This window comes from Schistocerca cancellata, chromosome 7 (genome assembly GCF_023864275.1).
Source record: "Schistocerca cancellata isolate TAMUIC-IGC-003103 chromosome 7, iqSchCanc2.1, whole genome shotgun sequence".
NCBI classification, from domain to species: domain Eukaryota; kingdom Metazoa; phylum Arthropoda; class Insecta; order Orthoptera; family Acrididae; genus Schistocerca; species Schistocerca cancellata.
The window spans coordinates 497,203,639-497,218,617 of NC_064632.1; the positions used below are offsets into that span (position 1 = coordinate 497,203,639).

Here is a 14,979-nt window from a genome sequence, read left to right on the forward strand (position 1 = left end):
GTATGTGTAATCTATCCGATCTTATTCTCATGATCTGTATGGGAGTGATATGTAGGGGGTTGTGGTATATTACTAGAGTCAGTGTTCAGAGCTAGTTCTTGAAACTTTATCTGTAGACTTTATCAGGATAGTTTCCATCTATTTTCAAGAATCTGCCCAAACAGTTCTTTCAGGAATCGCCAGAAAAAGTGCCTCTGCTCAGCCAATACTCGTTACGACCAGCCACTGGTCGTCACTCGAACAGTTTTACTTGTGTCTAGGGACAGTTAATCCTGGTGCAGATCGGGTGAGCCAATCGACTGCTCTTGGGTGCATGTCATAACGTTTTCTTGAGGCAAACAGCGAAAGTTTACATTCACTTTGAGGATAAGCAATTGTTTGATTCATTCCACATGAAATTCAAAATTGTTAATTACTGAAGTTTTTAACCTTGTGTAATTTATCACAATCTCCATGTTTTAGGACCTACAGTTCACTTTACAAAAAAATCCTCAAAAATTATCTTAACTGACTAATTCTACACATTTCTGAACATAGAAGACTATGCAGTTAGATTGGTCTGAATCTGATGTTAGTCATCGATATCTGCATAAACATCATGTCCTTTGGTTTCCTCCACTAACCTGGAGCTTAATTTGATCTTTAAATAATGGAATTTTGTGTACTTCTCTCAAGAAGTTCATATCCAACTACAGCGGTTTATGAGTAGTTATGTGTTTCTATGTAACATTCCTTTTAGTTGACTGAATTTTCCAATAGCACAAAAGATACTGTAATTATATCTTATAGTCCTTGAGGTGGAGAAGTATTTATTAATGTGTTGGACTGGAATGGAGAATCAGAAACAGCTGGCAGGTTTTGCAATATAAGCTAATTAGCTTAAGGAGTCTATTATTAGAGCAAGATATACACAATTTCAGTGTCTACGAATTTTTATAAGTGTTTGAAATCTTTGTAAATTGGGTGAACTGTTTCTATAGACCATAGTCACAATAGCTGTGACTTTCAAAATTTTCTTGTTCTAGATGGTTCGCATGAAGGAATTGCCTATAAGGTATACTGTGTTGTAGGAATTAAAGATTATTGATATTAAGACTACTTTAGTAGAAACATATGAGTTTGCAATAAAACTACCTGTGCTGTCTGATTACCATTAGTGTTTTGCCGATAAATAAAAATGAAATGAAAGTTGTCACTGTGAATGACAGTGAGTTAAGAAAGTAAAGCAAATTGTTAAAGCACAATTTTTATGGGGAGAAGCGTGATAAAACAGTTGACAGTATGTTTCTTTGATACGAATGTAAACTTATGAAGGCCTCAGAAATGAGATATTTAAATTGCACGCACATCAAATGAGACATTCCACATCATATTCTTAAATACATTTTTTTTATTCATCAGTTTCGGTTTTGACGAAATTCTGTATGAACTACACACATGAAAAGCCTAATATTTGGTATGCGGGAAGGAGAACCTTGTGGCAATATCATTCTTTCCGTAATTTTTGGGTATAGCAAGGTTTGAGATGTTCAAGTCAGGGAGAGTGATCATGAAATGTAATCTGTAGTATGGCTACGCACGTTAACGGGAAACCTGCATTTATCTTGGATAATTAGGGAATATAACTTCGTATTACTGTCCTATGTTTCAGTGCACAAATTGCAACTATATTTTTCCGTTACCCAAATGAAAGTAGTATTAACATAATCAACGCACAATAACCAAAACACGTGAACAATACACAGGATACTACTGGCTTTCATTATCTGCTACGAGCTGCAAAATCCGAGCGTAACAGATCGGCATCAAGATTTGCTGTCCCTAGACACAAGTATTGGCTTTCGGCCAATCACAACGAGAACTAACTGGAATTGGGGACTGTCGCTGCCGGACGCAACCGCTAGATTACTACAGCTGCAATCGTTAGTCGAACAAACCCAGTTTGTAAACTGGTTCTGCTGCGCATGCGCGGCTGGGAACAGTTTGGGATTTCAGCTGCGTTCGAAAGCTCCCTGTTTTCGTCACTCACCGCGTTGAGCGCTGCACGTCATGAAAGCAGCAGAAGGTGTAGGCAAATCCGCTAATTTCCTCACTGCGCATGCGCATGACGGTTGGAAACTGGTACATAAACAAAATTGGTATTCCGCTGCAAATTGCGAAAATCGTGATGGAATGCGCCAAAGGTAAAACATGCTGTACTACAATAATTAATTGACAGTTGTTAGTTGTGTATGTGTATGACTCGTACAGTGTGACAGCAGATGGGAGTTTGTAATTTTGTGCCTGTATTTACAGATGTCGGCGTACAGAGTGACCTTCCAGTATTCTGGAGCCGAGAAGCGACGCTAGCTTTATTGAACGCGTATGAGGTACAGAGGGATCGCTTAGGTAAAGACTTTCGTTTTAAGAACTACATGTGGGTTGCAATATCCCTCGCACTGAAGAATGAGATGGGGATGAACTTCACGCCAGCCCAGTGCGAGAACAGGTGGAGAGTTCTTTTGCGCAGTTACAAGAGAGCGACGGACAATAATTTGAAGTTATCGAGGAGAAGAAAGGACTTTGTGTACCAAGATGCGATGCAGAAGATACTGAAGGGAGAAGACATCATCAGACCAGTGCCGCAGTCGGATGAGACAGGTGTGCTTTCTAGTGGTGGGAAATCGAATTTACAGGTAGGGAACAATGGTGGTGAACCTGAGACAGTACCAAATAGTGGTAACGAATTATTAATTAATAGTGGAAAATCTAATGCGAACAGTGAAGTGATTAGTAGTGAACCTGAGCCAACAGCAGGTAGTGGTAAACAATTATTCATTATCCGAGGAAACTCCAGTGTGAATAGTGATGGGATTAGTAGTGAACCTGCGCCTTTACCAAGTAAAAATTTCTTCATTATCAGTGCAAAACCCACTATGAACAGTGATGTGATTTGTAGGCCTAGTGAAACCGAACCATCACTAAATAGTGGTAAACAGTTATTCATTATCACTGGAAAACCCTGTGTGAACAATGATAGGATTAGTGGTGAACCTGACCCAGCAACAGGTAGTAATAAACAATTATTCATTATCAGTGCAAAAACGAATGGGAACAGTGATAGGATTAACAGTGAACCTGAGCTAACACCAAGTAGTAGTAAACAATTGTTACTCATCAGTGGAAAATCCAATGGGAACAGTGATGGGATTAGTAGTGAACCTGAGCTGACACCAAGTAGTAGTAGTAAACAATTATCACTCATCAGTGGAAAATCCAATGGGAACAGTGATGGGATTAGTAGTGAACCTGAGCTGACACCAAGTAGTAGTAGTAGTAGTAGAAGACAATTATTACTTATCAGTGGAAAATCCAATGTGAACAGTGATAGGAGTAGTAATAAACCTGAGCCACCGCCAAGTAGTAATGAACCTGCACCAGCAGCAAGCAGTAGCAAACAGTTATTTACTAATCCTTCTGAATCATCAGTTAGTCCACCAGAAAAGAGAAGGAACCTGAAACGGTCGTTCTTACAACAGATAAGAGCTGACAGGAAACTTTACTACGAGAAAAAACTGGAAGTAGACAGGGAGAGACTTGAAGGCTTAGAAAGGAGAAATGATGAGTTACTGCAGTTAAAGAAAATGAAGCTTCAACAAGCAGAGAGAATGATTGCATTTGAAGAAGAAAAGCTCAAATGTGAAAAAGAAAAACTTGTAATTTCTAGTGAAAAATTAAAAATGTATCGTAGGTTAGTTCAGCTACAAGAAGAAAGCAATGACATTTTGAGATCTATTAATGACCAATTTGATTTTTTACTATAAGTGATTGAGTCCCTTGTGTGACTATTCACATGTTCTTTTCTGGTAATTAATTTTCGCTAAGTTTTTTTGCCATTTGTAGAACTTTCTGGATACATGCTCACTTTCTATTTTTGGCTCCTTGTATGACAGCGGCACTTCCCTTTGCACTTCTTATTAGTGGTACTCCCCATTCCATTCACGTATTGAGCATGAGAAGAATGATTGCTTAAATGCATCTGTGTGCATTATAATTAGCCTATTCTTGTTTTACTGATCCTTTGGGAGTGATACATTGGGGATTTTAGTTTATTCCTAGAGTACTCTCTTGAAACTTAGATGTAGGTTTTGAATATAGTTTGCATCTATCTTCAAGTGTCTACCAGTTCAAGTTTTCAGAATTTCCGTGAAGCTATCCCATGAGTCAAACAAACCTGTGATCATTTGTGTAGCACTTCTTTCCTGTGTATTCAGTATCCCCTGTTACTTCTGTTTGATTGGTTGCAGGGTGGTGGGGGTGGGGGTCCCTCTCAGTTTCAGAGCTTGTGTTGGTGCTGGGTCCATGTTGCTAAAATACAACTTCTCACATTTTTTATTATGTTTCCTTTTTTTAGTATGTTGTATGAGTCTCTGTAGCAACAGGTGGTTTGTTTCTTCATAATCCTGTGCATCTTGTCTTGATACATAAGATCCTTTCTCCCCCCCCCCCCCTCCTCCTTCTCCCAACTTCCTGACATATTTTTTTTCCCTTTATTTTATTGTAGCATGCTTCTTATAGCTGCACTCTATGAATCTTCTTGCACTGGTCCAGTGTGAAAAGCATACCTCTCCATTGCTTCAGCACACATATTATTGCACCCAAGATTTATGTTACCTTTCCTATATATTGTATCAAAACTAGTTTATAGCCTTGCCATGTCATATTGGAAGCAACTAAAAATTTACTTAGATTTGTGACTGCATGTATAAATGGAGATACTCGATTAAAATATGAGTATAAAATAGCTATGGTGTGATTTTATTTGTGTTCCTTATAAAAATCTGCATTCTAATGATTACAGTTCCATTCTACTGGAGTGGTTTTTGCCATCAAATCAAAGTATCTGTAGGTAGTAAAAACGTTAACAGCCATCCACGCCTGTGCGCACACACACACACACACACACACACGATAAATTAATGAAAACATCATTTTCTGACTATTGGGTACCATGTTCAATTTGCAGAATGTTTCATGATAGACTAGCAATATTAAATTTATTTGTGGTGCACACTTTTTCCAGCTAACATAAAAGCAATTAGTGTAAAAATGATTTGTGAAACTGGGATTATTTCACTTGTTTAGTTTTAGTTTATTTATGCCCATGGATCATATTTTGCAGTTATATACAGATAATGTTATAAGTTTTATACAGAATGAACAAATTTGATTAAAATTTACCACTGACACAGGTAAACAAAAGATATTTTAAAGAAATAATATTGATAACAGTGAAAAACTGTTTTAAAATAAAATTTGCACTAATCCACAGCACCAGAGAAAGCTTTCCACATACTCAACACATTCTCTTTCCTTTTTTTAGGGCTGCACTTTGTTTTTCTTTTTAACCTTCTTAGAAAACTGGTTTCCACATTTAGTAGTAGTGCTCTTAATGGTGTGCTTCTGGATGTTATGCCAAACTGTTGATTCCATTTTATGCTCCATATATTAACTGACACAACCGTCTTCTTTAAGGTGCTGCCAGTTTTGCTGTTATGTGAACCAATAGCTGGGCTCCAACCAATCTGGCTGGAGTCCAGGCATTGAGTACACTGAACACCAAAACTCACAGTGCCTGAGGATGATGGTTGGTTCGGTCACTGAATTATTCCACATAAAAGGGAAACAACAACTCAGCAAAACACCTGGAAGCACACCGTTAATCGAACTGAAAAATCCTGATAGATCACAAATCATACCTTAGTGTCACCAGCGTGAGACTATGCCCTGAATGGCCTTGGAAATATTTGTGTAGAGTAGCCCAGACTTTCATTAACTGTGTCCTATTTGAAGTAAACAGCATACTGTACTTCTTGATGTAGTGTGTTACATGTCAATTTATTCACTTTATTAATTGAATTTTCTGTGAAGTTACAACCATATGACAACATTAACGTAATCCAGTGTGGGCCACACATTTGTTAGTCAATGCCTCATGCTGGTCATGTCAAATGCAATTCTACATAAATGTAACACAACAAAATCACTATATTTTAGGTAAACCACTTGTAAATTGATAGGAATGTATGAAGTATTGTGGTAAATTGGTCATTGCCTGAGATTCTTGTGTTGCTTCTAGTAGTACTTGTACATATATTGGTGTATGGAATCAGGCAGTAAGAAATATCTACAAAAAAGCATGATGGTAACTAATATTATAACAATATGGGTCATTCCTTTTTTAGCTTTAGGTGGTTATGGAAAATTTGCAGTTGTATACAGTTATGTAAATGAAAGAAAGTCTCTCTGATTCTGTACTTTGAGGGTATCACTAATGTATTCAGACTGAACACACTGTTGACTGTTTTGCAATACATTGAGCTTGTCACTGAACAAAAAGTCCTTTTTGGGTACTGTGACCCTTACTCAGTTTCTTGGCTGTTAGTGGTTGAAGTCACATTTGACATAAAGTTAGCCCTACTTACTCATGTATTAGCTAAGAAACTAAGTGGGGCCCTTCTACTAATCTGAGTTCTTGATTGTCTTGTAAATATCAAACCAGCTTAGTTATTACTTGGGGCTCAGAATGTTAATATTGCATTTCCTATAAAAATGAGATTAATTTGCCAGAAATTAAAGGCCAGCCTCCAGTTTTGATAATCTTATTGGTTTATTTGATCTTTTTGTTCCAATTATCACTCAATATCACGAATATCTTGAAGTTGGCCATAGCTGAGACTGCCTTATAATTTAAAGAGAGGAAAGTAGTACTTAAAGTGCTGCCATAATGGGACTCTGCTATACAGGAGGTGGCCAAGATTAGAGCAAACCACAACAGTTTAATCAGAGGCTAGGGGTACATGCTTTACAGGACATGGGGGTAGGCTTTGGGTATTGAATGAAGACAAAGCATACTCCTGACACTTTGCAGACAGGAGCGACAGTTACAGATGTGACACTAGCCCTTCACGCCATCTGATGTCACTGGTCTTTCGGTGGGGCCAGAGCTGCTATGAGCTACACAACATACCTTCCCGTATTTCAGTTCCTGTCTTGAAGGTCCCAGGTCCCAGACGTTGCTTTGTGTCTATACAAGCAAAACACCATGCCAGCCCTGGCAGTCAGGTTTTTTTTAACTCCTGATGTCAATGGTGGAGATAGCTGTTACATAAACTAAACTCCACCCGAACAGGCCATGAAGGCCCAGTGGTACCAACCTGCTGCCGTGTCATCATCAGCCCACAGGTGTCCCTGGAGGCGGATACAGACGACCATGTGATCAGCACACTACTCTCCTGGCCATATGTCAGTGTACAAGGCCAGAGCCACTACTTCTCAATCAAGTAGCTCCTCAGTTTGCCTCACAAGGGCTGAGTGCACCCTGCTTGCCAACAGTGCTCAGCAGGCTGGATGGTCACCCATCCAAGTCCTAGCCCAGCCAGACAGCGCTTAGCTTTGATGTAACTCTTCAGGCTTTCCCGGCGATCTAATGACATCTTGGGTTGTCAGGTGTTCTGCCGGATATCAGCGTCGTACTTGCACGATATTTCGGTCACGTAGCTCGAGACCTTCATCAGGTGCGACCTGAGTCTCAGGTCGCACCTGATGAAGGTCTCGAGCTACGTGACCGAAATATCGTGCAAGTACGACGCTGATATCCGGCAGAACACCCGACAACCCAAGATGTCAGCGCTTAGCTTTGTTGATCTGACAGGAACCACCGTGGCAAGGTCTTTGGTGCTGCTGTTAGATATTAAAATGTTTTATTCGAAGTCATGTGGCTTGTAAACTAAGATGATTTCATTTGGCCATGCCTTTGAAAGACTCGTGAATAAATCTTTGACCTTTTGATTTGTAGTCTGCTACTTGACCACTGAACCACTGCAACACACAGAACACACAGCTTTTTTAGTGTAACCAACGAGGCAAGAGTTTTTTCACTGTAGTAGCTTTCTTTCTAATTTACTTTATTAAATTTAGCTGTTGTAAGCAAGGACAGGAAAAATGCAAATAACATAAAAATAATTGCGACTGAGAACACTTGAACTGCCGCATGCTGAAAGGGCCTTTGGTATTCCAACAAAATTTCTATGTCTACATAGATACTCTCCACAAGCCACCATACGGTGTGTGGCGGAGGATACCCTGTACCACTGCTTGTCATTTCCTTACCTGCTCCAGTCACAAATAGAGTGAGGGGAAAATGACTGTCTGCATGCCTCATTATGAGCTCTAATTACTCGTATCTTATCTTCATGGTCCTTACGCGCAATGTATGTTGGTGGCAGTAGAATCGTTTGGGGGTCAGCTTCAATTGCCGGTTCTCTAAATGTTCTCAAAGGTGTTTCTCAAAAAAGATCATCGCCATCCCTCCAGGGATTCACATTTGAGTTCCTGAAACATATCCATGACACTTACGTGTTGTTCGAACCTGCTGGTAACAAATCTAGCAGCCCACCTCTGAACTGCTTTGATGTCTTGCTTCACTCCAACCTGGTACGAATCCAAAACACTTGAGCATTACTCAAGAATAGGTTGCACCAGTGTCCCATATGCAGTTTCCTTTACAAATGAACCATTCTTTCCTAAAATTCTCCCAATAAACAGAAGTCGACCATTCGTCTTCCCCTATGACAGTTCTCATATGCTCATTCCACCTCATATCGCTTTGCAACATTATGCCCAGATATTTAAATGACTTCACTGCACCAAATAGGACACTGTATCCTAACATTACAGGTTTGATCTTCCTACTCATTCGCATTAACTTACATTTGCAACGTTATGCCTAGATATTTAAATGACTTCACTGCACCAAGCAGGACACTAGTAATACTGTATCCGAACATTACAGGTTTGATCTTTCTACTCATCTGCATTAACTTACATTTTTCCACAACAACTGGAAATTTTGCATAAGTCATCTTGTATCTTCCTAGGATCACTCAGCTTCAACACCTTACAGTACACTACACCATCATCAGAAAACAACTGCATATTGCTGCCCACCATGTCAGCCAAATCATTTATGTATGTAGAGAAAAAAAAAATGTCCTATCCCACTTCCCTGGGGCACTCCTGATGATAACCTTGTCTGTGGCGAACACTCATCATCGAGGACAACATAGTGGGTTCTATTATGTAAGAAGAACCACTCTCATATCTGTGAACTTATTCCATACGGTTGTACCTTCATTAACAGCCTGCAATGGGGCACTGTGTCAAATGCTTTCTGGAAATCTAAAAATACGCAATCTGCCTGTTGCTCTTCATCGATAGTTCTCATTATATCATGTGAGAAGAGGGCAAGCTGAATTTTGCACAAGTGGTGCTTTCTAAAACCGTGCTGATATGTGCACATAAGCTTCTCAGTCTCAAGAAAGTTTATTATATTCGAACTGAGAATATGTTCAAGGATTCTGCAGCAAACAGAAGTTAGGGATATTGGTCTGTAATTTTCCTGGTCAATTCTTTTACCTCTCTTATATACTGGAGTCACCTGCACTTTTTTCCAGTCATCTGGGACTCTGCACTGGGTGAGGGATTCAGAAAAGTAATAAAAATCAATTACACTTAAACTGTTCTTTCCTTTCTGCTAAAAAGAATATCAGTAATGCGTAATATTGGTGTGAATATCAGTGTTCTTTTCATGGTGTGAAAAAATAAAAAAAAATGTGCACATAAAATAGTTTAAACTTAGATGCCTGAGGTCCTTTTAGCACTTTTTGAGACCTTCTGTAACAGTTACTGTTTTTTTCCTTGATAAATGAGTTCAACAGTGGCTTTAATAATTACAAATGTATTTCAAAGGTAGTACACTGATACTGTATTTAAAATGTACCATATTTCTGATAAGAAGGTGGATTTTCTTATCTCTTGGAACACTTTTACAGCAAGTTTCGACTGAAACACAAGTTTTCTTGTAAAACTGCTGCAACCAAGTCTTGAAGTACAGCACATGTATGGCATCTATTTCTGTCACAATAAATTTTTGGCCTTCGCTGGATTTTATCATGAGCTTTGTTAGTTTGTGTACCATGTAGAACTTTTCGTACTTTCTGGGTTCAGTTTTGGTTATGCTCAGATCCCTGTTGCAAGAAAGACAAGAATGTCTCCCGATAAGGAAATAGTGTTCAGTTTTTACAAACTGGTTATGGTCAGTCAATGCCAATAACATGCTTAGTACAGCATGATTTTTGGTCTGTCCTCCATAGTTGGAATATAAATCTATTTGGATGACTAATGGAGGAAAACACACACAAGTGTGTGTGTGTGTGTGTGTGTGTGTGTGTGTGTGTGTGTCTGTGTGCGCGCATAATGTTTTTTTTTTTATGTCAAGAATACAAAATGTATGAGCTGTCAACCGTCACAGACAAAATGCATGCTGGACGGGAATCAATGGAACTTGTACATGTTGCATGTAGTCAAAACTAATAGCAAGTACATTGGGCACGCCTATGCTTTTAGTTTCTTCTGTAAGCTTAGTTTCGAATTTTTGGTCCCTTCTCTCTTGAACCACTACCTCTCCAGTGGCACATAGCTTTGCAACATCGTTAAGGTGAGTTATTCTCATTTTCATTGCCTGCTCTTCACAAGGTCATCCAAAATGCAAACTGAAATTTTCCTTGAAAAATGTTGCCTAAGGTGACCTTTGTCTGGGGCTGATTACCCTTAATCAACTTATAAATCACTACCAGGTGTACCGGTATGAAATGAGTGCTTTCTTTTTTTTTTTTTAGAATGAAACACTAATTTTGAATTGAAAAGTAAAAACATTTTATTCAAAGTACTGACCATTGCTTTCTATACATTTTGACCACCTTTCTGGCAATTTGGGGACACCACACCAATAGAAATGTTCGTCTTTTGAAGCAAACCAATCAGACACCCAATTTTCGACTTCGTCGTAGGAATCGAAGTGTTCCTCAGCCAATGCGTGTCCCATTGATGAAAACAAATGGTAGTTGGAAGGGGCCAAGTCTGGTGAATACAGAGGGGGAGGGGGGGGGGGGGAGCAGCTCCCAGCCAAGTGTTTTGATTGTATCCTGAACCAGTTTTGCTTCGTGTGCAGGTGCATTGTCGTGTAAAAAAATTACTTTGCCATGTCTTCTGGCCCATTCTGGTCTTTTTTCGATCAATGCGTAGTTCAAATTGATCATTTGCTGTCTGTAGTGATTAGTATTCAGTTTCACTGGGTTTTAGAAGCTCATGATACACCACACCTTTCTGATCCCACCAAACACAGAGCATTGTCTTCTTGCCGAATCGATCTGGTTTTGCAGCCAACGTTGATGGTTGTCCCGGATTAACCCATGATTTTTCTCATTTAGGATTCTTAAAGTAAATCCATTTTTCATTGCCAGTAACAATTTGATGCAAAACTGATTTTCTTTCATGTCTTTGACGCAAAATTTGACAAATGGTTTTTCGGTTTTCCATCTGTCTTTCTTCAATTCATGTGGCACCCATTTTCCACACTTTTGGATCTTTCCCATAGCTTTCAAACCTCAGAAATTGTTTGTTGTGCAATATTTAGCATTGCTGCCATTTGCTTCTGACTCAAAGTATCATCTTCATCCAATATTGCTTGCAATTCGGCATCTTCGAACTGTTTTGGTGGTCTTCCACGTTCTTCATTTCTTACATCAAAATCATTATTTCTGAACCGTTGAAACCATCTTTTGCATGTTGCTTCTGATAGAGCATGATCACCATATGCCTCGACAAGCATTTGATGTGGCTCTGCAGCACTTTTTTTCAAATGAAAACAAAAAATTAATGCTTTTCACAAATCATCACTTTCTGGTACAAAATTCAACATTGTTAACATGATGAAAACATATGATGTTGTTTGTTCCATGACTTGATGTATACTAAATATCTTGGACAGATGTCATACCAACCAAACAAAAAAAAAAATTAAGGCTCGTTCACAACAAATGTTCCCTATTGACACATTTGTATCTTAATGCTCATTTCATACTGGTACACCTGGTAGAATGTTAAATCTGGCATCTAAATGTTTAGTGCCCTTGCCAGCATAATGACTTCCTTTTAGTGGTAAACTTTCAATGTTTTACCGCATAGCTTCTCCAGTTTCTGCTGGAACAGCTCACTTGACATGCTAGAAGAACTTCTGTTATGTAACCAAGCATCTGACTTGTGCCTTCTACCATTAAAAGATGTGCCTACTCTGCAAAACATCTGAATGTTCTTAACTCCATGTAGGATATTTCGTGACTGGGACCCTTTTAGCATGTAGCGATTCAGTTAAAAAACACAAGTGAATAAAAATTGTGGCTTAACATGTTGTCATTGTGGTACTCAAATTGAAGACTACTTCCCCTGATATAGTTCCCTGTGCTAGCCTGTCATGCACATGACTCATCATCTCTGCATAAGCACTGCGCCCTACATCTGTATGAACCTGAGTGCTGTAGTCTAGCCATAGCTTTATGGCTTTCCATGATTCTTACCAACCACACATCCCTTCCAGTTTCAAGGTAAATATTCTGTGATGCCTCAAGATATGTCACATCAAACAGATCTTTAAGTTAGTCAAGTTGCACCATAAAGTTCTTTATTCATCAATTGAATTCAGTATATCTTCTTTGGTTATCTTATCTACTTACTGTTTCTTCAACTTTCATCTGTTGTAACCACATTTCAAATGCTTCTATACTCTTCTTGTCTGTATTGCTTATCATTCACCTTTCCCTTCCGTATAAGACTGTATTGCCCAACAAATACACTGGGAAAAGACTTCCTGACACTTAAATTTATATTTCATGCTGACATATTTATCTTATTCAGGAACAGCTTTCTTGTAGTTGCCAGTCTCCATCTTACATCCTCTCTGCTTCTGCAACTATCAATTTTTTTTACAGCCCTAAAAACAGAACTCGTCTACAATCTTTATTGTTTTATCTCCTAATTCAATTTTCTCAGCATCATCTGATTTAATTCAACTACACTCTATCATCCTTGTTTTGCTTTTGTTGATATGTAGTATAACTCCTTTCAAAAACACTATGAATTTCATTCAACTGAACTTCCAAGCACTATGTCATTTCTGCCAGAACTACAGTATCATTGACAAATCTTAAAAGTTTGTATTTCTTGTCTCTGAACTTCAGTTCCCTTCCAAATGTCTCCTTTGTTTCCTTCAGAACTTACTCACTGTACAGACTGAAAATATCGTAGGAATTATGCCACAGCCCTGTCTCATTCCCTTCTCAGTTACTGCCTCCCTTTCATTTCCTTCAGTACTTATGACTACAGTTGGTACATGAAATGTAATACTAACAGATAAAATATACACAGTTATGATACCAATGGATAGTCAAATATCCACAAAATGTTTTCCAGATCCTATCAGAAGAGTCTAATTCACTGTGGTGTCACACTGTACAGTAACACATTACAACAAGTATAAATTGCTTTGCAGCTAATATTTGAGGGAAAAACAAAGACAATCTCTATAAAAACTGCTTTTGTTCTGTTCAAGAACTTTTGAATGTGTAAAAGCTGTAATCTTTATTCAAATCTAAATCAATCACCGAACTAAAGTATGAGCATATTTTTCTTTTTTGTTTGTATCTATTTTTTTTTTTTATTTTGTTTCATATCAACTAAGGACTACATCAAGTTAACTATTTATTTCTCTTTTCCATCGTCCTTTTCCAAAACTCTTTCATTTTCTCAGAATGAGCTCTTTACCTCTCAGCTGACCATCTGACTGCAGTAATTTTCAGTTTGTGTCAATTTTCAGGAAAATCTCTGAATTTGTTGACTTCTAGTCTGAAACTGTCTCCATTGATTAATGTCACCTGTTCAATCTGCATTTCTTATAATTGTAAGTCCGTTTTTGTCTTGCCTCCCCACCCAATTTCTTTGTCTGTTTTGGAAGAATGTATGAATCTTCTTTGTTAATCCATCTTCCTTCATTCTGTCTAGATGCCTATAAAGTGTTAGATGTCTTTTCCTATTCTAATCTGCTTTAGGGAAGAGTGAGTCTATTTCCTTATTCAGTATCAAAATGCAATTGCCACCTTTATTCTCGACTGGACCTAACATTTTCCTGAAAATTCTTATTTCGAACTTTTACAAATCTTCTGACAACCAGATAAAAGTAGTGTTTCTGACACTTGGAGGATTTCTGGTTTTACAACTGTTACAATATCTTTATTTAATATCTTTAGAAAAAACATTTTTATTGTATATATGTCTCACTTTCACGTATGATCTTTTCATTTTTCCAGTTATGACTTTGATTGCTTCTTTTTCACTTTTATGTTTTCACCCAGATATTTAAGTTTCCTCCTGTGGGCCTCATCTTGATGTGGTAGGAGGGCTCAGTACCCAGTGATCAAGAGGTTTGGTCCAGAGGGTCTACTTCACTAGCTTGATGAATAGGAAGAGGTGAGGGGAAGCCAAGATGGACCTACAACAGATAGAGAAGGTAAGAACACTGAAATCACAGTTCCCTGTCCTCCAAGAATAGAGGTTAGCTAGAGGCCAGTAGACTCTACTGGTATAAAAAATTAACCTCTTACTGGCTTCAGTTGATAAATAACAGAATTAAGAAGCTGAAGCCAGAACAGGTTCCTTAAACCAAACTTATGAATTTAGATGATAATGATGATGATACTGATAACACCAGCCTCTGTGGCCGAGCAGTTTTAGATGCTTCAGTCTGGAACCACACTGCTGCTACGGTTGCAGGTTCGAATCCTGCCTCGGGCATAATTGTGTGTGTTTTTCTTAGGTTTAAGTAGTTCTAAGTCTAGGGGACTGATGACCTCATATGTTACGTCATATAGTGCTTAGAGCCATTTGATATTGATATTTAAAGTTTTATGTCATCTTGATGTTACCATGCGTTGCTTTTAAATTTCTTAGTGAGTTACATTCATTGGTCATGTTTCCTGTCTTTTTGAAATGATGCTTTGTTATGGTATTTTGACCACACCAAAAGCACTTGTATAACTTTCACTGCAA

General features: G+C 38.3%; 1 protein-coding gene across 1 annotated transcript; it reads left to right on the top strand.

Annotated features, from left to right (window-relative positions):
- The first annotated feature begins 2,045 nt into the window (after positions 1 to 2,045).
- On the top strand, positions 2,046 to 4,783 carry LOC126092162 (uncharacterized). Its single transcript, XM_049907633.1, has 2 exons — positions 2,046 to 2,183; positions 2,296 to 4,783. Exons 1-2 carry the CDS (start codon positions 2,099 to 2,101, stop codon positions 3,801 to 3,803), a joined length of 1,593 nt encoding a protein of 530 aa, XP_049763590.1. The 5' UTR covers positions 2,046 to 2,098; the 3' UTR covers positions 3,804 to 4,783.
- The last annotated feature ends 10,196 nt before the right edge of the window (positions 4,784 to 14,979 follow it).

Bases quoted from the DNA above. Each gene is read 5' to 3' on its own strand.
- LOC126092162 (XM_049907633.1), top strand. From the start codon at position 2,099: ATGCGCATGACGGTTGGAAACTGGTACATAAACAAAATTGGTATTCCG. The intron at 2,184-2,295 runs GTAAAACATGCT...CTGTATTTACAG, and splicing joins CGTGATGGAATGCGCCAAAG to ATGTCGGCGTACAGAGTGAC.